The following is a 25,386-nucleotide window of genomic DNA, read 5'->3' on the forward strand; positions in this document are numbered from 1 at the left end:
ACAAGAGGTTGGGAGGGGACACAACCAGGGCAGCTGACCCAAACTGGCCAAAGGGGTATTCCATACCATGGGATGTCATGCCCTGTATGTAAACTGGGGGGAGCTGGCTGGGGCAGGGAAGGGGGTGTGAAATCGCTGCGTCGGAACTAACTGGGCATCAGTCAGCAAACAGTGAGCAATTGCATTGGAATATACAAAACAAGTGATACACAATTCTTTTATTATTATTGTCATTTTATTATTATCATTATTTTATTCCTTTCTGTCCTATTAAACTGTCTTACCTCAACCTATGAGTTTTACTTTTTTTTTATTCTCTCCCCCGTCCCACTGGGTGGGGGGACTGAGCAAGCGGCTGTGTGGTGCTTAGTTGCTGGCTGGGGTTAAACCACAACAGCAACTAATTAAGTTAAGAGTTCAGCAGGTGGAAACAGACTTAGCAATAGATGCTTCCCTGCTGTCAGCGGATGCAGAACAGACATTCATTATCATCCTCTCAAATCTCTTCACAGCACCTGACTCCTGACCTGCCTCAGACAAGTGACAGGTGGTATGTGGCAGAGGTACATGGTAAAATAGCATCCTGGTTTCGGCTGGGATAGAGTTAACTTTCTTTCTAGTAGCCAGTATAGTGTTGTGTTTTGGATTTAGTATGAGAAGAATGTTGATAACACACTGATGTTTTCAGTTGTTGCCAAGTAGTGTTTAGACTAAGTCAAGGATTTTTCAGCTTCTCATGCCCAGCCAGCAAGAAGGCTGGAGGGACACAAGTTGGGAGGGGACACAGCCAGGACAGCTGACCCAGACTGGCCAAAGGGGTATTCCATACCATGTGACGTCATGCCCAGTATATAAACTGAGGCAAGTTGGCCTCGGGGGTGTGGATCACTGCTCGGGAACTAACTGGGCGTCAGTTGGCAAGTGGTGAGCAATTGCATTGTGCAACACTTGTTTTGTATATTCCAGTCCTTTTATTAGTATTGTCATTTTATTAGTTATGATTATCAGTATTAGTTTCTTCCTTTCTGTTTTATTAAACTGTTCTTATCTCAACCCATGAGTTTTACTTTTCCTATTCTCTCCCCCCTCCCACTGCATTGGGGGGAAGTGAGTGAGCAGCTGTGCGGTGCTTAGTTGCTGGCTGGGGTTAAACCATAACAAATAGTTAATTCTTTGCTCACCCTGACTGTAGTCAGAGAATGGATCTCCTCATAACACCCCTAATTAGCAGCTTCCACCAGTCTCTTTTGGTTTTACTGACAGCAAGAATCAAGGATGCTTAAAAGCAGCCCTACCTGTGTGCTGGATGACAGGCTACAACATCCCCTTTCCTCCATGCAGTCATACCACTGCCCACCCAAGGACTCAACTCTTACATGGGATCAGCTCATGACTGGAAAGAGCTGGTTAAAGCAGGACCAAACATGACCAAGGCAACACTGACAGGAAAAATAAAGGGAAAAAAACAAAAACCCAACAAAAACAGTGCTCTCAAAAGGTGCTCCAGCCCTGAGGAGTCTCCAGCCACAGCTGGAGGCACATGCCAAGTGGCAGTCAGTCCTCCAGGGTGCTAAGAGGCAGCAGAACTTCTCATAGGGGCTAAACTCTTCCAGCACAGTACCCATGCTGCAGGTCAGGTGTTTGCCCACCAGAGGCATTGCCTTAGGCCAGCAGAGAGTTATCTGGCCACCACTGCATGCACCTCCCCTCCCACACAGCAGAAGTGCACTGCCAGTCTTGTGATCTGCCTCAGACCAAACTTGGCAACTTGCTTCACTACCACTCCAGTGACACAAAATTGAACAAGGATCCTCTACCAACAGAGAGCTCAGCTCTGCCAGAACTGTATATCTCCCCCAGCTATTCCAAAAGTGGAGTCTAGCTTACTAAATGCCATGGAGGAAACAGCCACCATCAAAGCACAAATTGCCAACTTAAAGTTAACATTTCGGTGTTTGAGAAGCAAATGCAAACAGATTCAAAGTGCGAAGGCCTGAAGGTTAAAATTATGCTAGCTCAAGGGCATCACATTTCTACATCACAGCAAGACTCATTTCTGCTTTGGGCTACTGGCAATAACATTTGCAACAAGACTAGCTTGTTGGGAAAGACAAAGAAGTGGAGGACTACAAGAATACAATTGGAAAAACAAACTTGCCACCTTCATGGATTTCATTAAGACTTGCACTCAAAGACAAACTCATCACTGCTTGTGACTATGTTCCAATTTTTCAGCTTACATATAAAAAATGAATAATTTCCTCAGTTGAGAGAAAAGTGACAGTTGAACCTAAACACTCAAATGATAAAGCCTTTATCTTTTCTTAGTATCTTATAACCTAAGTCAATTACACCCGAGAAAGCATTTACAATGAAGCCTGAAGGTTGTTCTCCAGGAGCATTCAAAGGTTACTTTTGCTAGGGAAAGCAAAACCAGTGACAGAATGGAAGTAGTACTAGCTTTAGGATAATACAGCACATTACAGTTACGGCCCTTTGCCGGGGCTAAAGAGAAGTAAAGATGTGCTGTAGCATAACACATGGTTCAGCACAAATCTGACAGTACTGGTCCTTTTCAAGAAGCAAGTCAGCAGGCCTAGAACTTGAACTACTGGAGACAGGTTACGCAGCAGGCGCATCTCCAGGACTCTGAGTTTCAAAGTCAGGTGCTCTGAAGGCAGGAGTGGAATGGGCCAGAGGAAGCCACGTTAGAAATCTACACTTCTCCCCTCCCAGCCACGAATTAAATCAACAGCTGTGGGTTTTGTATGACACACCAGAAGCATATTCCTAAAGGTCTCTGCAGCATCAGGTAAGTCTCCTGGAGATAAATCTCCAGGACACTGGTGGTCCAGAACAGAGGTAGCACCAGGAGTCCCTAACCCACTCTAATATAACTTCATCCACCTGGAAAGCATCACCATCAGCAGGGAGTGACACCGTGATGTTGACAAGGATCCAGGATACAGCAGCTTTAATAGGTTTATCTTGTTCACAGGAAGGGTTCCTCTAGAGTGGGTGTAGCAGCCAAAGAAATGCAGGATGGGGGAGAAGAGCAAAACAGCTTTTAACTATAAAACTGAACACAAACTAAGAAAAGCAGAACTTTCAAGTGGAAGTTTCTGCCATGTTCAGAGAAATATCCATGACTTTCTCAGAAATTCCTCCCTATGTCTTGTTTCACACACAGTTGCTATATGGTCCTTTGCAGTTTCTCTCCCCACCAGCTCCCCAGACATGGTGTTAGAGCACTTGTAGGCAGACACAGTACTCCAGTAACTGGCATCTTCACCCTGCTCTGCTCCTGCCTTGAGGACATTCCTGCCTTGAAGCTTCAGTCCCTGGAGGGCACACACACTCTGTACCCCTCAAGTTCTTAAACTCTCTGTCAGTGTCTCATTAGTCAGTCCTGTTGCATATAGAAAAGCCTCAAAAGCCTGATGTTGTAAAGGCATATCCTTTATCCTCCTGCATTAAAACATTCTTACCTAACCATTAAAAAAAATAAACACACATATATATTTCTGCTAGAGTCCTTCCTCCCAAGGCCATACTATTCTCAACCATTCTAATCTGCTTGCATAACTAAAACACTACCTTCTCTCAGGACTTATGCTACTTAACCACCAAGCCACTAATTGGCTTTTTAAACCACCAGGATCTTTTTCACAACTCCACCTGTGGAAACCTTCACCTTCCTGTTTTGCTGCACTCCCCTGTCCCCCTCCTCTCCTTCATAGAATCTTATTCTCCTCTGATCCTCATTCACTTTCAATCTATTCTACCACCTTCCTACAAATCTCCATTCACTTCTAGGCCTTTTCTATGCCTGAAGAGTCTCCATATAGCTCAATTTCCTTCAAAATATTCTAGTTCTACCTAAACCAGAGAAACTTTGCCTGTTGTCTCAGCAGCTGACATCTCTGCTGAAAAAGAAGCAGAAGAAAATGCAAAGTCACCTAAACAAAAACATTGGTAAGATCACAAACAGTTTTGTTTTCTTTCTGATGGATAGTTTTATGGGTGCCTAAGGGTATGTCTGACACAAAACTCGTTATACACCATGTTGGTCTTTTCTCAGGACATAGAAAATGTTCCTTCAAGCCAGAAAAGCATCAGCAGCCTCGGGCTTTCTGGTTATGACTCTGCACATGTCAAGCCTACCATGTTTCTTCCCTGAGAGTGGGTTGAAAACTCAAGACAATGTCCACCAGAGGTGCTTATCTCACTCTACAGCAAGGCAATATTCTTCAAATCAGACATGCTTCTCCCTTTACTAACAAAGTAAAAGATATATCTCAAAAGCAGCAGCAAAGTTTCTTTCTCCTCTCAAACAAGAAAGATCTTCCCCATTGAATTAAGATGACAGGCTAGACCTAAAATGCTGAGCCCACAGGATTTAAAGATGCTCTTTTGTTACCCTACTGTTCAATTCTTTGGCTTCTGCTTCCCCTGAAATGCTTCTTACCACACCAAGTGGATAAATGCACTTATCCTTACATTCATGGCATAGGCCCTACAGAGAAGGAAAGCAGGAGGCATCTCCATTCAGCACCAGCCAGGCCAAGGTACACAAGCAGGGAGGGAACATCCCCACAACCTCTTGAGATTAGGCAGTCTTCTCAGCACAGGAACTCCAAAAGTTCCCCTCCCCCTTCCATAATAAAAGGATCACTGCACTAGGCTGGGCCAAAAAGCTCATTCTATTCTTCAACAGTTTAGCAACAAGCCCCCTGGTAGCTCAATCCACCATCCTGTAACTCATCTAAGCAGCCTCATACCTAAGGTATTACTTCAAATCCCCTCAACATCTGGAAGCAAACAATTCGCCAGTCCTCCAACTCCAGTACAACACTTTGCAGAAGTGGAGCCTCAGGGGAATTCCTGCTTGCAGAGAAAGATGAACACTCCCCAGAGGTTCATTAAAAGGAAAAGTCTTTTAGATGCAGATCAGTACACACAGATAAGCAGGTACAACCTCTTGAGACAATGCCATAATCCGATCACTGGGTTCCAATTACTCTCATGAAGGTACCAGCATTTTTGAGCTTGCTGTTCAAGTGTCTTCAGCACCCTACCTTCACTCTTGACTATCAGTGGCTTGTTACCAGCAGTGTTTTAGCAATCCTCATCTAGACACAGATTGCTGGGTTTAACATAGGGCCCTGACAGACTCAGGCACAAAAGCTGAAGGCTCTACAGTCTACAGCTACCCACCTTGCCCTACCGCTTGTTTCCCCCTTACCACCCACGCAAGCGTGCTGAGGACGCATCTACTCCACAGCTTTACATACCACACACCAGCTATTCCAGCAGCATTTGCACTCACAGCCCAGGCTGAAGTTTGCCGCAGTTCCAGACCAAATTTACTTGTTCTGCCATCCCTGCTGCAGAGTCATTAATACCTGACAGCATGAACAGGAGGTGGTAACTGCTTGTGCTGCTACAGTTAAACATAAGAACTGGAGAAGCAATGGCAGATATGGGTTGCACAGATGAAAAACATTCAACATATCCTAAAAACATATAGCCTCAGTTGCAATGGTAACCAGTTTAGGACTCAAAAGGGACAGAAGCAGGAAAGGAATTGTCAAATGGCACAAAGTGATAGCAAGGAAACTTTCTTCTGTCCCGCTGTCAGGACTTTCCCCATGAGGCTAGGAATAAACACAAATTCCTCCCAAGTGATTGCTCAAGTAGATAAAGAGGAAGGACTCAGTGATAGAAGGAAGCTGCATAAGACGACAGACAAGCCTGTGTCTCCAACCTAGCAGGCAGCAGTCATCAAGGGACACCAGGATGGTGATGAATCAGAACCTGGACTTAAGTTCACAAATACTTTCTCTTGAAGAACAAATCATGCCATTCAGCACCCCTCCTGCTTCCCTCTACAGTGAAGCTCCTACCAGTTTCCATATTTCTCATTCTAGCCCAAGAAGCTAAGGTGAGTCAGACCAGACAACTCTTGAGTTATTTCCTAAAGCAGCTTATTTTCCTGCTAGCAACCACAGCTAAGAATTGAAAGCCCGTCAATACTAGGTGTATGTGATACCAGGCTTGCCAGGAGTAAAATTCAGACATTGGATAAAAATCCAGGATTCAGATGATTCCATCAGCTCTTCTCCCATCTCTCACTCCCTGAAGACCAAAATTTGGTAGGTGGTAAAACTTCCTTCCCATACCCTTAAATACTTCATTATGAATCCATTCCCCTCAGACTCTGTTTCTGTATTCCTTTTTATTTTTTTGGAAGAGAGGGGAAAGTTCAGACTAAACAGATCAAATTTCAGAGTTCAACAAAGATTTACACAAAATTTTATACATTTAAAACAGATTCAGAAGCCAAATATGCTTCCCAATTCCTCCCAAAGTTATGTACATCCATAACATGCACACAGGAAAGATTTTTAGACTTTTTCCAAGCACAGGAAATGAAAAGCAGGAGTATCCAACGGAATATATCCAGAGTTATGCTATGTGATGAGATGTTCACCTTTCTTGAATAAAGGAAACAAAGGGAGTTTTGCCTCAGTTTGCCCTCCCCAGCCTCTCAAAACTCTCACAAGCAGCATCTCTCTCTGGGTTTTAATGAAATACTTATTCTACTTGTTTTTTCTTGAGTCATTTGAAGTTAAATGCTATAGAAGGTACAGGAATCCCTTCAAGCACAGTGAAACACATGAAGTTGATCTTCCTCTCTCAAACAGAGGGCAGTCATCTTTTCCAAATACAAGGAACAAAAATGGAAATGGGGCATAGAGATGGATCTCAGCCTATCCAACACAACAAAAGTATAATGGGAATCCTAGCTCATAGCCACTTATATTAACCAGTAAAACATCACACTCATTTCTCATAGTACAGCAGTGAATACAAGTCTACTCACATGTAGGTCCTTTGGATTTGCTGAGCCAACCTAGGACAGACAAAAGGAAAACTCAGGATTACCATTATGCTTGCTTTAATTCACCCTTCAACCATTAGAACCGGTTAAACTTAAAACAAGTTGTGTGGCTTCTTGAGACTCCTATTACTCCCTTCAAGCCAGCTGCTTAAAAAGCACTGAGTGGATCAGTGTAGTAGCAGTGTGAATATTATTATTTGAATAGTCTAATTCTGGGCCCATCTGCATCTGCTTCCTAGCTACCTCTGGGGCCTGGCTATTATTCTGCAGGTACTCACCATGCTCTTCTGTACCACTCTGCTCTTACTAAGCTCTCCAAAGGGACTGGAAAGAGTAATTGCACCAGAAACTGCTTCCCCCTTCTCTCCATGAAGAGCTACACACTTCTTTGGGCTGACCCTGCAATTTCTCCAAACCCACACTTACATGAAGAATGCAGTTTAGAATCAAGATCCTCTGTTCACGCACGACACCTCCCCACATTTCTGTCTGGCCATCCAATGTTATAGAGTCCTTGTTTTCATGACCATTGAATTCATCCCTAGCTGTATAAATGGCTTCCTTTCAGCTGCATAATCAGAGACAAAGGAAACCTCTGCTTTGCACAGATTCCCAAAGAATAGGAACAAGTCCGAATCTGCTCAATGACTGGAGTGCTCTCTAACAAGCTGTTCTATGCAATGCAAACAAATACCAGCAGTATCCAAGAGCTTCTGTGCAGAATAACCTTGGCACTGAAAAGACCTTAGAACAGCAACCATCAGATTGGCTGCATTTGCGTCAGAGACAACACAGAGGAATGAAGTCGTTTCAGTTTATTCAAGCTCAATTTATCACTTTAATGGCAATCCTAAAATTTAAAGAGCTAGCTTTATAGTATTTCACACGTGATCAGTCAACAAAAATCAGGCTGTGTCTAAATCTTAATGGACTTAGATTCACCGAGCCTGCATTATTATTAATTTTTAAAGGTTTAAATATTTAAACTCCCTCCTTTATGGATATTGATATTTGCTTAATTCAGGATGTTTAATACTTTTACCAACACATTTACTTGCATTTACCAGGACCAGGTGATGCTATTATGAATAATGAAAAGCCCAACCTATGCTTTGATAGGTTTCCAGCCGAGCTGGTTATGAATCCAAGAGAGATTACACCACTTGGAACACAAATGATAGGAAGCTTTCAGAGTATTTTAGTGACTGCATGTTAAAATTTAATGAACAACTTATTCTGATCCACTGCCATCCTTCCAAAAATAGCCTGGCCACACAGGAGGACCGTTGTGAATGAGATATAAACACAAAGCCTTTGAGAGCTTGGTTATAACCTTAAGGGCCAGAGATGGAAGGGAGGAAAAAAAACAACCAAACAAAAAAAACAACCAAAAAACCCCACAAAAACCAGCAACAAAGAAAGAATGGAGAAGCATTATCTGCAGAAAAGCAGACAAAATGGTTGTTATTGCTCCTCTTCAAAACTTAAAAAGTTCCCTATCTCTATCTACTAAGCACCCTGGCTCTTAGCTACATTCCAGATGAACCCTCAAAGAAAACAGAAGAAACAGAGAACTAAGACTCAGCATTTTGAGTCCTTGATTTCCACGACCTCACCTGCTCATTCCTTCATTAATTCCCCCAACTAATCTCGGAGAACTTTCCAGATGGGGGAAAAAAGGCACAGCAGTGATAAAGCTCAAAAAACATTTCTGAACAGCACTGAAGTTTCCATAAACCCTTGTCGTCTGACATAACTTCATTGCTTGCCCATCACCAAATGCTGCATTTGTTTTGTGTCAAAGTATGTGCAGCGGTTATTTTTATATTCATGGATATCTTCCTGTGAAAAGGGAGCAGTTTCCCCAAATTCTGCAGTGTGCTTAGTGACTAAGCAACTTATCATACTCATCTCATGGCACTCCAGGATATTTGGATAGATTGCTCAAGACAAAGTGTTGAAGATTTTTCTTAAAAATCCATGCATAAATAAAATCAATTTATTACCAGAGGACAGACCAGATGCTTGCTGACTGGAAATGAGTCTGCCCTCTGCATTAACCACGTGGCAAAGAGAATACACTCCTGCCCAGAACATGAATATATCTCTAAGCCTCCTGGAACTCAAGCAATAGAATTTCTAAACAGCAAAATGACTGCAATACAATATACATCATATGGTTTTAAACATATGAATCACAAGCTCTGCTTTCTCACTCAAGAGCTGAGCCAGCCATTGTCTCCATGCTTGTCTGTCTTTATATGAGAGCATTCTTCAGCTTTTGTAGCAATTGTGAACATGTCACATTGGCCCCACATTCAATATAAGCATTACCACCAAGAGATTTAATACAATCTCTTGCTTCATGTTAACATCGCTTTGCTCTGCCTGCTCTGAATGATTTTGCTATGTAAAGTGAGGATTGCGGGGTGGTTGGGGGACAAAGATGAGGGAAAGATGATTTTCCAAGTGCCTCGCCAGTACTCTTTGTTTCTCCATCTGGCTCTGCGCGCCTCGCCTGACTTGCTCATTAACGTTACTCATGGCTGGCGTGCTGCTGCAGGTGCAGCTCTCCAGGCCCATGACGCATTGCTGAGCACCCCCATCCCTCCCAGCAATTGGCAGCTGGGTTGCTACCTCCCAGTCTCAGAAATCCTGTACATGGAAGCGCTCCTCAGCGAGCCCTTCCCCTCCCCCAGGATTTTTAGCCCTGCACGTCTTGCCTTCTGCTATGCTCTTGGGCTCCCCTCTGCATGCACTCACTTTCTCACTTCCCCTGCAGGAAATGGTTCATGCCCAGCCACTATAATCCTATTTAGCTGATCATCTGCCTTGATCAGTTTATCACAGCTGGTTTCAGGTCCTGAAGCAAAAGGAACACAGAAAGGGAAACAATGCAGAACCACTCTCGGGTCTGACATGCTTAACTAGTGCTTTTGTTAATGTGACTGGATGCCTCAAAAATTATACTAAAAAGGCTTGCCAGTATTGTGGCTGCTTTTCCCCATCCAGCAACCCCGTACAGCACAGGACATTTGCATACTGATTACAGACTCAATTGAAGGTGCTGTAGTATGTAATGGGAGTTTCAGATGGGGATGTTGCACTCCAGCCCCAGGCTGGGAGGCATATCTGACAGGCCTACATCTGAAATGAGGCAGTGACATTATCACCAATAACAGCAAGACTGGAAAAAAACCAAGGATAGACCAGATCCAAAAAGACCTTGTCCCCTTCCCCCCTCGCTATCTGTTCTTGCCAATTTGTCACTCTCTCACATGTGTCCCCCCACCCCTCATTGCCTACAAAGCCAAAATCAGGCCAGGAAGACCTACAAGTCTGGAATATCTGATTTCAGCAGCCTCTCCCTTCCAAACAAAGAGCCATAAATACTAAAAGTAGATCAACTCCTCCTCCAGAAGTTTGCAGCGCCAGCAGACTTTTCCATACAGGATCACCTTGGCTTGTAGTGCATCTGGCAACATTTATTCTGCTCTACCACACAGAGGCCAATTCAAGCTTCGCTGATGCTGAGGGGACTGTTGGTCACAGGACATTTTCAGGTGCCATGATATGTCAAATAAATAGGGCTTTTTAGAGTTATGTTGAGAATGTTGTACATTGTAACAGTTGCTGAATTCAAATCTACATGCCTTTTTGGGACTAACCGCCTTCAAAGTTCCATGCAAGAGCACACAAAGTTACTGCTTCCATCCCACGCCACTTATGATCAAGCATCTCTCTACAGACTACATCATGGCTAGTCTAAGAGAACAGACATATTTCAGGGCATACTGGGTAAACAAGCACATACTTCACATCATGTACTACTTTGTGAGTATCCAGTATATTTTCTTCTTCCACTCATTTCTAAAAGGCAGATCCCCTCATCTCTGCTGACATTTTACATATCATCCCATTACACTGCTCTTTACATTATTCACAACACTTGTCCATCAGATAAACATCAAGACGACAGAAAGGGGAGATGGAAGAACTCGAGCTGCAAAGAGGATCCAATAGAGGGGTGCAGTTAGCAGGTGCTGAGGTGTCGGAAGATAGCACACAAGGAAACACTGAACAGATTCATCAGCTGTGCAAAGAGCTGAAGACAGTCTGTGCTTCCAAAACTACTTCACATGAGCAGTTGCTACAGGGCATACAGGTAAGAGTGTCTACATGAGAATCTTCCTCAACTAAAACATGGTCCACGCTCTTGAGATGGTCCAAGTGCTCCCAGCTGCAGTGAAGGCATGAGAATGGAGGGCGAAAAGGCTGGGGGAATCAAAATGACAGGGTAAAGGACAAGCATTTACTTACTAACGTGTAAGGCTCATCCAGTTCAGACATTGCCCTCTGCTTTACAAGTAGCAATGGAATTTTTCCTTTGAGTACTGAAAGATGTGTTCAAATGCATCAACCATCACCAGCTCCCCCATAAAAATATAACGCCACCTCCATACTTAGACATCTTCCCCTCCCTGCAGCATATGCAAAGGTTTCACTTACCTGTGGCCTGTGTTTCCAAGATAAAGCTACCAAAGATAACTAGCAGAAGAAATAACCCATGGCTAGTCAAGGCAAGAGATGATCCTGTGTTGCTCTTTGGTGCTACCATTCCATGGCACATCTTTTACCCACCAAAGTTTCTTTTTAAAAAATTCCTGAAAGATCTGGTTGATCAGGAGCACCTCGGTCTACAAAAACAAAGAAACAAACAGTAAGTGTTGAGCCAAATACCTACAACGTCTGGGGAGGGGCAGAAAGGGGAAATTCATAAACAAACAAGAGCAACCTTTTGCATGTTCTAGCATTTAGGAATCTTGCCCAGTATTCACAGTTCACAAGGTAACAGTAGCAGAAAGCGCAATCTTCTGCATAGGAAATACTAAAAGGAGCTGTATTATAGAGAGACCAGAACTGTTCACTCACCCTCTAATATTTCAGGTGTGAAGACTGCCTAGCTTACAATTAATTTTAGGTTTTCCTTTCAAGACAAGCCCAGAGGATATAGCATCTGGAGAATCTGTTCCAAAATAACTTCAAGAGAGCCAGCCTTCCTACACCCCCACCACCTTTCAGAAGGTCTCCAAAACACAGTAGACAGTACTAGACAGCTAGGATAAATAAATCAAATGCTTCTTCAGCCACCTGGAGAGGCACAGCAAACCTGACAGCCAGCCGGCAGGCAGGCAAACACACGCTTATGAGGAGGAATGTAAAACAGCTTGCAAACCTCAGGTATAATGTTCTGACAGTACTGAGCATAGCAATTAAAATTGCAGGATGTGACACTGCTCATACCTGAGGACTGAGGGATTCAGCCATAGCCTATCAGGCACTGCCACAGCAAAAACAGACTCGCACACAAACACACAAAGAGCAGTTGGGAAATCAAGAAAGCACAAAGTTGAACCCCTATTTTTAATGAAGGAAAACGACCCAGCAGAATACATGTCCTACCAACCTAGTATGGTTTTAGCCTGCAAGACCTCCAACAGTAACTTTGGACCTGGATGAATAACAATGTCATGCATAAATCCAATACTCGTGAAAGAAAGCTGGGACTAAAAAAAAAATCTGTGTGTACTGGTTTTACAAAGGAGGAAGGAGAAAACTGAGATACAAGACAACTGGGTGAGAGATGTAGTGAAAAAAAGACCCAAACAAAAAAAAAAACACATGGAGACACATCTTAATACTTCTATCGTGCTATTCCTTACACGAACATCTAAAGCTCTCGGGGCGGGAAAAAATGTGCAGAAATTAACATTTCTTTACACTTGACCACAGGAATACTTCTAATTTTGAGGGAAACCCCATTCAGCCACAGCTTTTTCAGGTGAATGGGTATTCATACTGTAGGGGGATTATTTTTTTTTGGCCAAGTTTCCCATAGAAATTCAGAACTGCTGGATAACTCCAAACAAACTTGAGAGGTGCAGAGGCAGTTATTGTACTCTTTCATACTCTGTGAGAACAGATAGGAGACCTGGGTTAGGACTCCTACAACTAGGGAAGGCAGTATGACTTTCAGATCCTTAAGTACTTCTGAGATGAAGTCAACACACCAGCACTGACCAGAGAAACACAACTCAAACAGCCACAACTCATGTTTCCAATTACTCAGGCAAAAAAGAAGCTGCATTATGGGAGGGAAGGTGTAGATTTGTCATTAAACCTGGAAGTCATCCTAGTGATAAGAGGGTTTCCTTAGTTCCACATCACTACTTTGCTCATATTTACTTTGCAAAGGGGCTATCTTTAAAATTTGGATCTTAAGTCAATTAGTCTCTACCAAAGAAGAATTCTTTGTCTGCATACACCCCCGCCTTGAAATGTCATTTCAAAATGACATTTAAACTGCCATGTGGCAAGTCTGGAGCTGATGCTACAATAAAGTCTGTGTCTGCCCCTTTTGTTTCTTGCTTCATCTGGAAGGGGAGGGAGAGAAGTGATGCCATCCCACTCTATGCCTGTAGCACAACCTATAGATTTCTCATGTCTTCTGCAGACAAGGAGCCAATGCTTTGTTCACCAAACTCCTACCATGCAGAAAAGAGTAAGGATGGTGCCACTCACCTGCTGGAATTCCTTCAGCAACAATTAGACAATGGAATGAAAAAATACTCCTCTGTGAAGAAAGCCAAGCCAGCTAATCTGTACATCTGCTCCTCCTCTCAAGTCAGATCTCCCACATGGATTTTAAGTTCATACTCAGTTGGAAGAGGCCAGCATCTGGCCTATACTCCAGGCCAACGGCTGGCTGCTTTCTTCTAAGACTCACTGGTTTACATTGAATTACAGCTCTGACAAAGCAATGCACCATCTTCAGCAAATGGCCCTTCTGATTAAATCAAGACAGGTCTGTCCTCCCCATTCCAACTTAATGAAGCCTTATTAGTATAACAAACTCTGCAAGTCTTGCCAAGGTACCTTTTAAAGGTGGCCTTCCCTGCTCTTGGAACAGTGCTTGCCAGGTGACATAGCAGCAGCCAGAAAGAGAAGTAGGGAAGAGGGCATGCAATTATCACAGAATTTGCTGAGTTGCCTGAGGTGTGCTACCTTGCCCCCGAGATGTTTTCCTCTCCCAAAGATTGCACATGGAAGCCAGCAGTCCAATTCTGGTCTCTGAACAACAACCAAGTTAGAGATACCTAAAACAAGAATATCTTCTGGGTGAATCAATTATTGCTTATTCTCGATTCACTAATAGATTGCTCCAAAGCACAGTGCTGTTTCTCTCCTTTTTCTGAAGTCAGGCACAGTTTCCCTATCTCTTTTCAGCTAGCAAGTCACTTGAGTCCCAGGTTATCAGGGATCCTCTCTGTCAGAGGCATGGGGCTGCCCCACAAGGAATGCTGTAAATTGCTGCTGCTATGCCTACAGTAACATCCCACTAAGCTGATTTAGTTTAGTGTAGGATTTGAAGGAGACACAAAGGCAGCAGAACTATTTAGTGGAAGATAGCATCAACAAACCCCTCAGAATTGTTAGGAGACAATGGGCACAGGTACCGCCTGTGAGGATCCTCCCTCAGGCTTCAGCCAAGTTACAAAACTTGTTCTCAGCCTTGACTTTTCCTTGACAAAATTAGAAGATGAAAGAGATTCTGGCTGGATAAGAAGGTATCCTTTCTTCCCAGAGGGGAGCTGGTGGTTGGGAAGCTATTTAGACAGACGTTCAATTCCCTGAAAGTTGACTGTTGTTATAGCACACTCCTTATTACCTACAGCTCAGAGGGAAGCAGCTTTCGTAACAACTCTACAGGCCTCCACCTCCAGAAGTTAACTGGAGTGCATTGTGGAGCACACACATTTGTCAGAGACATACTCTTAAGGAGACAGCTTAACAATTCATGGGTTCACGAGAATCAAAGCCATTCCCTGTTTACACACAGCATTAAGGAATGGGCTGCTTTCTTTAATGGATCCTAGAAACAATGAGGCAGAAGCCAACAGCAGCACAAGTATACAGAGCAAGGACACTTCAGACCCATTTCACATGCCACAGCCTAGGCTGGAGGATTAAGTTTAAACAGAGATGTTTTCAAAGAGAATATTTAGTATAGCCAGCAGTTCCCATAAAGACAGTAAGGAGAGAAGAGGAGATTCTTCTCTGTTAACACTACATCAGTCAACAGAGGTTTGGGGTTGTTGTTTTTCTTTTTCCTTTCTTTTTAATGTGCACTTTGAAAAACACCTACTAAATATGGATAAGAAAATAAACCATCCTCCATGGCCACAAAGCCAATAGCCACACACCCTCTCAGGGAATGCTATGAACAAGAGAAAAAGTACTCATTGCTCCTGGGTTACAGCCATCCCTGGGTCTTTCTTTTCTTGAAGTCTTGTCATCAAGCAGCCTTCCCAGTGATGCTTCAGCATTAATCCCCCTCGCTGCATGGCCAGCCCTGCTCGCACAAGGAGCAGTAGCCCACTCCTACATGAACTCCCTGAAGCAGGCATCAGCTTCCACTGGAACCACGCAGGCCAGACTTCCTGCTCACTCTTAAACCACAGTCGGCCGTTTCCAAAGATGATGCACTCACATATGGCAGGAGCTTTTTCTAAGCTAAGCTGTTTGGGGACCTCTGCCATTTATCTACTAGACCTTCAGAAGCTGCCAACTCATATCCCTTGATCCAAGATCCCTTCATAAGCATGCATACATTTTCCCAGGATTATAACTATTTTCTGGTTTTCCCCCATTTCATCACAGCAGGACTCCTAGGTCCCCATGGAAAAGTGTTCTTTGGAAGGTCATATGCTCAGGACATGAAAGACAGCCAGATTAAGGTAGTTCTGATGCACTAAGGACATGGGATGTCAGGGGTAGATGCAACAGTCTGAGGCTCTCCAGTTGCTTAAGATGCCTGGCACAGCTACGTCCTGTGTCACTGTTGCTGGAAAACAGGTCTTCAATCTGGATTCTTCACAGTTTTAGGGAAGCATTCAGTATGTTTGGAGTGCTACGGGCTTGATTTTAAATACCGTACTTGAAACTTGCCAAAAGAAAATTAGTTATCCTCATGCACATCAGAAATCTCTATTTTATGCACGTAGTTTCCCTCTCACAGAATAATACTCAGAAATTGTTTGCTATCTCTTGAATGCACACAGCAAAGATCTTGGCAGTGGGATGAGTGATGGGTGCGCACAGCATACCTTTTGAAAGGCTAAGGACAAGGATTGTTCTTGCCTCATGGTCACACTTCAGGTAGAACCTAAGGTGAGTGGTGTGGTTCAGAGGACTTAACCTTCACTCATAGTTGCTGGTTTTGTTGTATCCTTATTTTGTCTGCTTTCAATTACCAAAGCTTAAAACAAAAAAAAAGGCATCCTCTTGGCTGCTTAATAAGAAAATTACAGAAAAACCAAGTCCAACTGCCAGCAGAGGAAAGAAATCTCTAATTCTACTTACTTTCTGTAGCTAAATCAGTTTAATTGAAAGCTTTTAGAAACAGAATTGTATTTTTAACATTTTGGGATAACTTCACAGTTCAATTAAACTGTTCAGTTAAACTAGACACAAAGAAAAAAACCCAAAGCATTCAACATTACCTGCAGGCAGTTTAGAAAAATCTTAATCATCCGACTTTTCAGCACAGCCAACTCTTAATTATCCAGGATAATTGGAAAAGGTGGAAGAGGAAGAGAAGAAATAAGAAAAACCAAACAACCCATGTAATAATCCCCCCCGCAAAGTAACCAGATGATTTAGAACATGTATATTTGGTAGCTTCATTTTGCACCTTCATCTTTGAATTATAAAAAGGCAGATTTCTGCATAGCACAGGCACAGCATAAAGCAGAGGGCTGAACTGCAGATATCCCCTGCTACAGAAAGGAATCACTGGGTAGACTGCGCTCCTTATTCCAGACACTGGAATCAGTGCACATCCTCCTGCAAACCAAAACCTGATTGCAGCCTGTAGTGGGACCTGAATTGTTGGGTTTCCTTCCTCGTTCCCCAACTGTGCCACACGGTTTGGCCTATGACCTGCAAAGTCAGCCAAATGAGGAGCTCCTGTATCCCTCAAGGAAAACCAGATCAAGCATATTTTCACTGCACACTTTAAAAGTCCACTGCTACATCCCTGTAAATCTGTGAACTATGATTGACATCTCCTACAGTCTAAACTGCCATCCTTTTGCATGTTATGTTAAAGACTTAAAAACCAACCAACCAACCACAATAGTCTGCTAAATAAATCTGTGCGCTGCAGCAGTAAATTCCATCTTCCCAAGAAGACAGAGTAGGCCTCCAAAAAATGTACTTCACTTCAGGACCGACAGCATCAGACACCCAACTGCAGAGGACAAACTATGAGCAAGGTGCTCTGATACATCAACATGTAGTAACATTGTTCCACACCATAGCCTTTAAGCCATAAAATGTTTTCTGTTCAACTGACTTGCTTTCCCATCCTGTGTCAGAGTAAAGAGGACACCACAGCACAGCTTGCTCTAGCACCCGGGTTTCATTCTTGCAAATACCACTCTCATAGTTTTAGAAACAGAGTCAGAGACAAATTGTTAGAAACAGTCTCAGTCTTGTGAGGATCCTCCCCCATTTCCAAGTCTGTGGTTGTCATGCCAGGTCTGACACAGTCACAGAAAATTTGAATTTTATGACTGGGAAAAAAACAAAAACAAAAACAAACCCAAACCCCACACCATCCAATTTTCCTTGCCTTGGTAAGTCTGAGAGAAAGCCCTAGATATCATTAGCTCCCCAAATTTTAAGAAGTCTCCTTGAAAGTCACAGAATTTCACTGGAAACTTTCTTGGGAGGAAGAAAGTAAGAGGTCAAAATCCAGTTGTCCTTCCAAATCAGGAAGGAGAAGCTAGTTACAGGCAGGCTGTGAACTTCCAGGCACCAGTAAGAAGGAAAAGCAGAGCCGCGGAGGGGCAGGGTAGAGAGTTAGACAGGTTAATGCACGCAACTCCAATGCACAGGACATTTCTGTGCTATTACAAAAATGTTTATAGCAATGGGGTCATGTAACCAGTGAATGAAGAGAAACCAGTTACAAAAAAAAAAAAAGAAGTGGTGGATGTGCTTTAAGGGATTTTCTATGCAACCTATGGGAGAAAGTAGAGACTGGGGGACAGTGGAGAATACATCTCATATGAAATCTTTTTCAGTTTGTTTGGTTTGGTTTTTTTTTTTTAAATATGTCTTTATTTGGAAAAGTATTCCCTTTGGAAACGATTGTTTTGGCATTTTTCCCCTGCCACACTGCATCAGAAAGGCTAGGTTTCATACTTTCAGCTTTAATCAGTACAACAGCACATTTACAGAGAACCATATGCACAAAATGTTCCAGAACGTTTTCCAAAAATAATAAGTCCTAAAAAAGAAAACTCAGAGTAAACTGAAATGGCTTAAGGGAATGAGAATAAAGAAAAGCCATGCAAAGGCAGAACCTCTTTAAACCACATACAAGCTTGAAATATTATTTTCAGTAAGCAGGGTTCTTAAAGCAGCACTGGATTGGTAAGGTCACCTGTATATCCAGAATGCTTTTCTCATTTATGCAGTTGTGTTAATCTGTTTCAGGGAATGCACCACGAGCCCCATGTACAGTAAAGTCTTATTTTATAATCCTTCACTGCTAGAACGTGCTTCTCCCCATCCTTACCACTTCTTGTGCTTTCATTTCAACTGATGTGGCTAAAAGCATCAGTCTGCTATACATCCAGCTACAATACCACCAGGCAGTACAGCCATTTGAAGAGGACACCCATTTGGGAAATCTTTTTCCTGTCAAAGCCCTCTATATATAAACTTCAATGAACCAGTCTGACATTTAAATAAGGAACTATACTAGAAGATAGAGGCACTCTTATGTTTATTCCTAAAAGCACAGCTGTGAGACACAACTCAAGTTTAGAATGATCAAGTTTTCCAGATACAAAAACATCTACTCACCCACTTCCAAACGATGATGACAATTGCTGTGCAGTGCTTATTACTTGTATCACAGTTTATATAGAAAGTTGTCCACAATAGACATGATGTAGTATCAGAACCTTCCCAGTTAACAAATCCTTGATATTTGGATGTCTGGCAGCACAAAGATGTTTTCAAAGATAAACACACACACACACACGAAAACTCTGAGAAATAAGACTGCCCTTAAGTCCTCTGAAAACTTCATCTTCCAACAATCCAGTATCACTGATCAAACTGAGAAAGTTATAATGCACAGTTTCAAATTCTGGTTCTGACTTTAAGACTGCAATTGGAATTCTAATACAGCAGAGAACAGCTTCAGTAGATCTCAATGCGGGGCGGGGGGGAAAGCTGGCTTTCAAAAGGTCTCAGCATCATGCTGAGTCTTGTATCTATTAACTCACTATTTTCCTTTTCTTTTTTAGTAGTAGCAAAGTCATTAGATGTTTCCTATTGCTTTTCCTATTTAGGATGCATGTGTATTGCCACAAACCTTTCACTGTGGCAGAGACCAATCACAGTGGCATTGGGCACATTCCACTCCACAGAGCCCAGCCACATCACTCTCGCCAGCATACAGCTGGAAAAGGAAAAGTCAAATTTTGCATCACCATTCAAACCCCTTGCAACTAAAACTGTAGGACAACGAGCACACTGCCTGCATGCAGACCTGCTCCTGTGAGGCTGATGGTCAAGGGTGGCTGCAGAAGGTGGCCCAGGCAGGCTCCCCAGCTGGGCACCCTCACTGGCAGCAGGCACACCAGTATCCACCCCAATACTCAACCTGAAGCTTTCAGATTCCAGGCAAGGTGCCATAAATTAATCTCAGAAGTCAATACTCAAGGGCTGAGAGAAGAGGGGTGGGGAAATAGCAGTCTTAACAGCTTCCTTTCTTTTAAATCACTCTCACAATTACCAGCTCACAGAGAGCACACATCACTATGCAGAAGACCCCCACAGCCTTTTCTCTCTAACTGGCTTCCCTCAACAGGCTATGCTTAATTTGATTTTCTAACAGGGGATCAGTTGTAATTATATTCTGATTTAAGCAGCACAGGCTAGGAGCATCAAGCCAGAGAGGCACTCCAAGAAGGATCGCTGCTCATTACATGTCACAAGGGGACATACATACACCACGAGGAGGCCAAGCAATCCAAGCAGAATCCCCAGGACAGGTCCCGTTCTAATAGGGTGCCAAAGCAGCTTCCTGAGACCTACAACCACCATTCAAAGGCTGCACATTAAAGATTTCCACCATTACGTTGGGGTGGGAGAGAAGCATGCCAGAAAGAAGAGTAGAGAAGTAAGAGTCCACAGACTAAAACCTGTCGTAAATAAAATCTGTAAGTTGCATCTCAGTAGAAGGTCAATCTGAAGCTTCAGCTTCTCCCTCACTTGACTCAGTGACATTTAGACTTTACAAAGCATAGCTATTAATGAAAAAATATTTTAAAAAATCTATATGGACACTGTTTGCCGGAATTAGGACAGCCCAGAGGTGGGACCCAGGACGCTCTGACCCGCAGCAGGAGGAGCACACCCACAGTCTCCTGCACCCACCCTGCAAGTGTCACAGGAATCGCCATTCTTTAGCTCCTGGAGGAAGGGCCTCTGCCTAGCTGCCACCAAACAAACTCAAAGGAAATGTTAAGCAAAGGGTCTTGAGGCAGCCAAGGAGCACTGCCTAGTAGCAACTGTTCATTCAGCAGCTCTGAGCACTTGTTTATGTAGCAGCAACGGTTCCTCAGCCTTTACTGACCCATAGCCTAATCTACCCTTTGTACTTCAGCACTGCCCCTTTGCAGAGACAGCTGGGGCTGAGGCCTGTCCCTCAACCATCTGAGCACTTAAGATTTGTGCTGCTACCTTGGCTGAAGGATGACTTCTTGCTCCTGGTGACTTGACACCCCCATGCTGCTGCTCCCACACCCACGTCACAGCTAACCATCCCCTCTGCAATGCTGATGCGACTTTCAGGAGCTTGTTGGGGAAACTGGATCCTCGCACTGGCACAGCTCTGGTGCCAGTGGATGCAGCAGCTGGGGAGAAGTAAGAAACTCCCACCTCAGCTTTGCTGCTGAAGCCTGTAGCATGTAGAACCACTCTTTGACTTTAGTAGCCTGTACAACATGTTGGGCCAAGTAATTGCACAGGCTTCTTGCTCCTAAAACCAGCTCCATTTTCAATCCACATCAAAGTGTGGCAGAAATAATGTACTATGCATAAAGATGTTCTACATCTAAAACCCTCCCCCTAAATCAGGGCTCCGAGCATCCTGGTTTCCATGCAGATTAAAAGCCAGAATGCTGGGTGAGAGCAGTCTGTGATAGCCAAAGGCAACACATGCTTGGCTAGTTAGAGGAAATCAAATAAAATCGAAGCTGAAACGGGGAAAAAGTTGTACAAAGCAGGACAGCAAGAGTCAGCAACTTGCTCTGGCAGTAAATCTTACAGTTTTGTGCAACAATGAGAAAGGCTATGAAGTGCTGCTGCACGCAGGCAAGAATCACACATGTGCCAATGCTAGGTCAGAAGGAGATACACCCAGAACTTAAGAAGATACAGGTTATTTAACCTTCTGCCTCACACCTTGGCTTTTTCACTAGACCACCCAGGACTGCAAAAGCACAGCTAGGCTTTGTCCAGTCTGCCTCAAAACTCCAGGGAAAACCCTTGCAAAGATCAGATTCCCTCTCGATTGCACATGTGCAAAGACAAACCCTCGATAAAGCCGCACGCAATGCCTCTCTACCAACTGGGACCAGAAGCTAGATGTAAAGCATCCTGCCAGTGACCTGGGCAGCTGCCTCCCTGAAAGCAATACATACTGCCTGCTGTTCCTCAGCCAAGAACACCACTTCCAGACACTGCCTCCCTCCTGCCTCTAGGCATAGTCCTCCATCCCCTGAATGGGCCAGCTACCAGGGAAGCATCCATGAAACACAAGCAAGAAGAGAAAGAGAGTATAGTCTTCATTGGATTTCTGCATTTTGTTACTTCTCCAGCATGCTTATATTCAAATGTCAACAGGCTGGGCACATGAGCATAAAGGATACCACACATCCTGCCCCAGACACCTCTTCCCCATGCTCCTTCTGCCCACACAGAGCTAAAAAGTGGAAGATCCTTCCCCATTCTCCCCAAAAAGGGCACTTTAGAGCAGGCACATTTAACTCTTGGTTATCTGCAGGGTAGGAAAGAACTCTGTCAAGCCACTAGCAGCTAAGCAAATAGTACATCCACATGGGAGACAGGTCACACTCGGCCTTGCTTGGGGTTTTGATTTGTCTCCCAGCATCCTGCATGAGTACACTCAAGCCATCAAACTATTTGTCAAGAAAAAACATTCTAGCACAGAATTCCCAGTGACCTCTACTCAGCCTGGCAGGAAAAGTGCAGCAACTCTAGCTTCAACTGCCTTTAAAGGAGGACTGATTTTTTTTTTTCCCCCAGACATTTCGCAAATAAATATGAAGGTCCTGCCACTGACAGTAATCCTCAAGCAATTTCCTGTCTTGGGAGACAAGGTTCCCTCAGAGTGAATTGATTAAATAAAGGTTATTAGAATTAGTATAAAGCAAGCTAGTTTAAAAGTCATCCTTTTCATGTTTTAACCTGTAACATTGTGCTCCAAGCAGCAGCACAAAGAGATCAGCTATAAGAGCTTACGTGATAGTGAAATTAATATGCAAAACCCACCAAACTATGAGATGAAGATTTAAAACAGCTTTCAACAGCAGAGGATTTTCATATTCATTTAATCTATTTTCAAGTGAGTTTCTCAAAGGGAATCACCCAATCCCTTTATTACTGTACTCTTAAGAATAAATTTGTTTTCCCCATTTTGTCAATCTGACATGCAATTTAGACTTTTGAGAGTCAGCAATCGTCCTCATCAAAGCTGTTCTCCTTTTGCCTTTGCAGTCTAAGACTTTGCTGCAAAGCAACAGGCTAAATACATTTGCCCCATCTTTCAGTGTTACCAATTTCCTTTTCCTGTGAGGCCAAACATTTTAAATAAAAACCATACAGAGAGACAAGTGTTAGTTCCTACAAATGCTGCGTGTGTGTGGAAGGAAGCAAATAGCCTGCCATCAGTATCAGAAACTTGCTCAACAATTCTCTAGCATCTCTTAAAGAGGCAATAGGAAGTAACAGTAAAGTAACAGCACTGGAGCAACAGTTTCAAAGAAACAGAGCAACCACTTAAATTAAGGCATGTTTTACAAATAAGAAAACCTGTATCTTGCAGAAAGGTCTACTACACATCAACAGATTGGCAACTGTCTCATATGCACAGGTAAACCGAGCTTCTCATTTTCATCCACAAAAAAACCCCAAACATTATGTAGAGTTTCCAGAAAGGGTCCCTGCATAGGAACTGACAATTTTTTTTAAGCTAACCTTACTTCTCTTCACTAAATGCACAAAGAAACAACTGTTGGGAAAAAAAACAAAACAAAACACAACCCCCCACACAGATGTCATCTGTAGCTCCACCTATAAAGTTCAGGGTAAGATTGTATTGTGAATGTCATGTACAGCAGCAGTATCCAGAGGAGTTGGTGGTCTGTCATTTGCAACTGTCCAGGCTTCCATCAGCATCTTTTAAAAGGCCACTTACAAGCTTCACTTTGTGAAATGGCTAGCCTCCGCCTGCTTCTATACACATTCTAGCTCACCTAAAACTACTTTACTGGGTGAGCAAACCATGACATTTAAAAGATGTAAGCAACAGTTGGCGCTGGACAACAAACTATCTTTGTCTCCCTCTGCACTTCAGGATCTACTCTCTTCATGAAGCAGAGTCACTGATTCACATGCAGAGGGAAGTGAGGGGAGGACAAAGAGAAGCCTGCATTGTGGAAAATAAATGGCTCCATTAAGGCTCCACAGGATGCTATAAGGCACATTTTGAGGAAACTACACTCCTTACAGCACACTACAGAGCACAATAGCTATCAGAAGCCCTTTCTCCAACAGCCACATCCCCTTCCCTGGCCTCTAGCAATAGTCTCGCAGCCTCCACCTCCCTCTCCAGCCTCCCCACCACCTCCAAAATCGCACTCAGAGGCGCTTGAGTATAGTTGCTGGGAATCACTGCAAAAGCTGCTTCACACAACCCCTGCAAATGGAAAGAAATCCCAGTGAAACACTATTACAGGCCCTTTTGAAAGGTAGGACCACCTGCTGATGAGGACAGAGCCCAACAACTTACTTCTGAGAGACCAAGGTTAAGTTTCATCTTCTCTGCCAAGCACGGCCATGCTTTATTTACATCAAAGGCATCAATAGTCTTCACAAGTTCCTTGCAAACAAACCAAATCTGAAGAAACGAGTGATATTTAAGCTACATTTGCTATGAAACAGGTGTCATAGGGCAGGAGTTTCAGTTCTTTGAAGAAGCATTCCCATTCAGAAATCTTTATTTCCAACCAAAGAAAGCTGTTGGGTTTTGTCACCAGACCGACAAGTTTCAGTCTCAGAACTCTGCAGTACATGACGTAAAAAGTTACTCTTCTCAAGAGGCAAAGGCTCTCAGGAGGGAGGCCTCTGTAGAATGGACAGGTACACCCTTACCACCACCATCATCGAGGGAACACCAAACTATTCCTTGCAGATTCTGCAGGTACTTCCACCTGCAAGGAGAAAAGCGGAGCAGGTGATGGTCTGCAGTGTCAGCAGTTGCAAGATGCCCAATCCAAAATGCTTGCTTTCATTTCTGAGGAAATAAGCTTGACCATCAGACTTCCTAACCGCAGGAAGGACTCCTGATCTGATGAGAATGAAGAAATGCAGAAAAAGGAAGGAACCAGCCTCTGAGGCTCATGTCATTTCAGAGCACACTAAAGCTCGATACCCACTGCACGTTCCTGAGGGCAAGTTGTAGAACCCACCTACAAACCAATCATCAACAGATAACAATATGCAGAGGGATCCCAGTTCACTTCTATGAGTGTTCACCGAGGCCTACACACAAAATTCAAAAGCTTTGGGACTGGTGAATTAAGACCCATGCTAGTAATGTGAAAGCCACTGCAACAAAAGAAAGATGCACAATGTACAATGAGACTCTCAGACTTTGCAGGAGCCTAAAAAAATCTGAGGATGAGAGTAGAACAGGGGACATGCATGTTACTGCCTTAATATCATCAATACAGGGAGGGTCCAGTTCATGGAATTAGCCCATGTTAAGGGTTGGAATTATTTTTTAGATATTTTAGATATTAAGGTGCAAACACCTTCATTGCAAGAGGCAAAAAGGAAACCTCTGCTTTTTTAGACAAGAAATGCTTAAATCCCCATTTCCTAGAAAGAAATTTTTTTCCTCCACTATTACATGCCAGGAAAGAAGTATGAGGGAAAAAGGATATCGGGGAATGAACCGGTCTTAAAGAACTTCAGATAAATGATTAACATAATCAACACTTATTTTCAAAACCACACCTGAACCGTGGGCTGCTTTGTATAGATGACTTGCATAAGAAATCGTTTACCAACAGTCAAACCAGAGCTGCAGA

The 25,386-nt window shown here is 43.3% G+C and overlaps 1 protein-coding gene across 2 annotated transcripts in view; it reads right to left on the reverse strand.

Moving 5' to 3' along the window:
• KIAA0247 (KIAA0247 ortholog) overlaps nt 1-25,386 on the reverse strand; it is an 86,427-nt gene that overhangs the window by 38,322 nt on the left and 22,719 nt on the right. For both annotated transcript variants that reach the window (XM_010574157.1, XM_010574156.1), the window contains 2 exons: nt 11,414-11,601; nt 6,887-6,916 (listed from right to left, as the gene is read on the reverse strand). In XM_010574157.1, coding sequence (XP_010572459.1) covers nt 6,887-6,916; nt 11,414-11,534 — 151 coding nt within the window. In that variant the 5' untranslated portion in view covers nt 11,535-11,601. The remainder of the gene's footprint in view (nt 1-6,886; nt 6,917-11,413; nt 11,602-25,386) is intronic.

Source organism: Haliaeetus leucocephalus, unplaced genomic scaffold (genome assembly GCF_000737465.1).
Source record: "Haliaeetus leucocephalus isolate CR32 unplaced genomic scaffold, Haliaeetus_leucocephalus-4.0 Scaffold417, whole genome shotgun sequence".
Lineage (NCBI taxonomy): Eukaryota > Metazoa > Chordata > Aves > Accipitriformes > Accipitridae > Haliaeetus > Haliaeetus leucocephalus.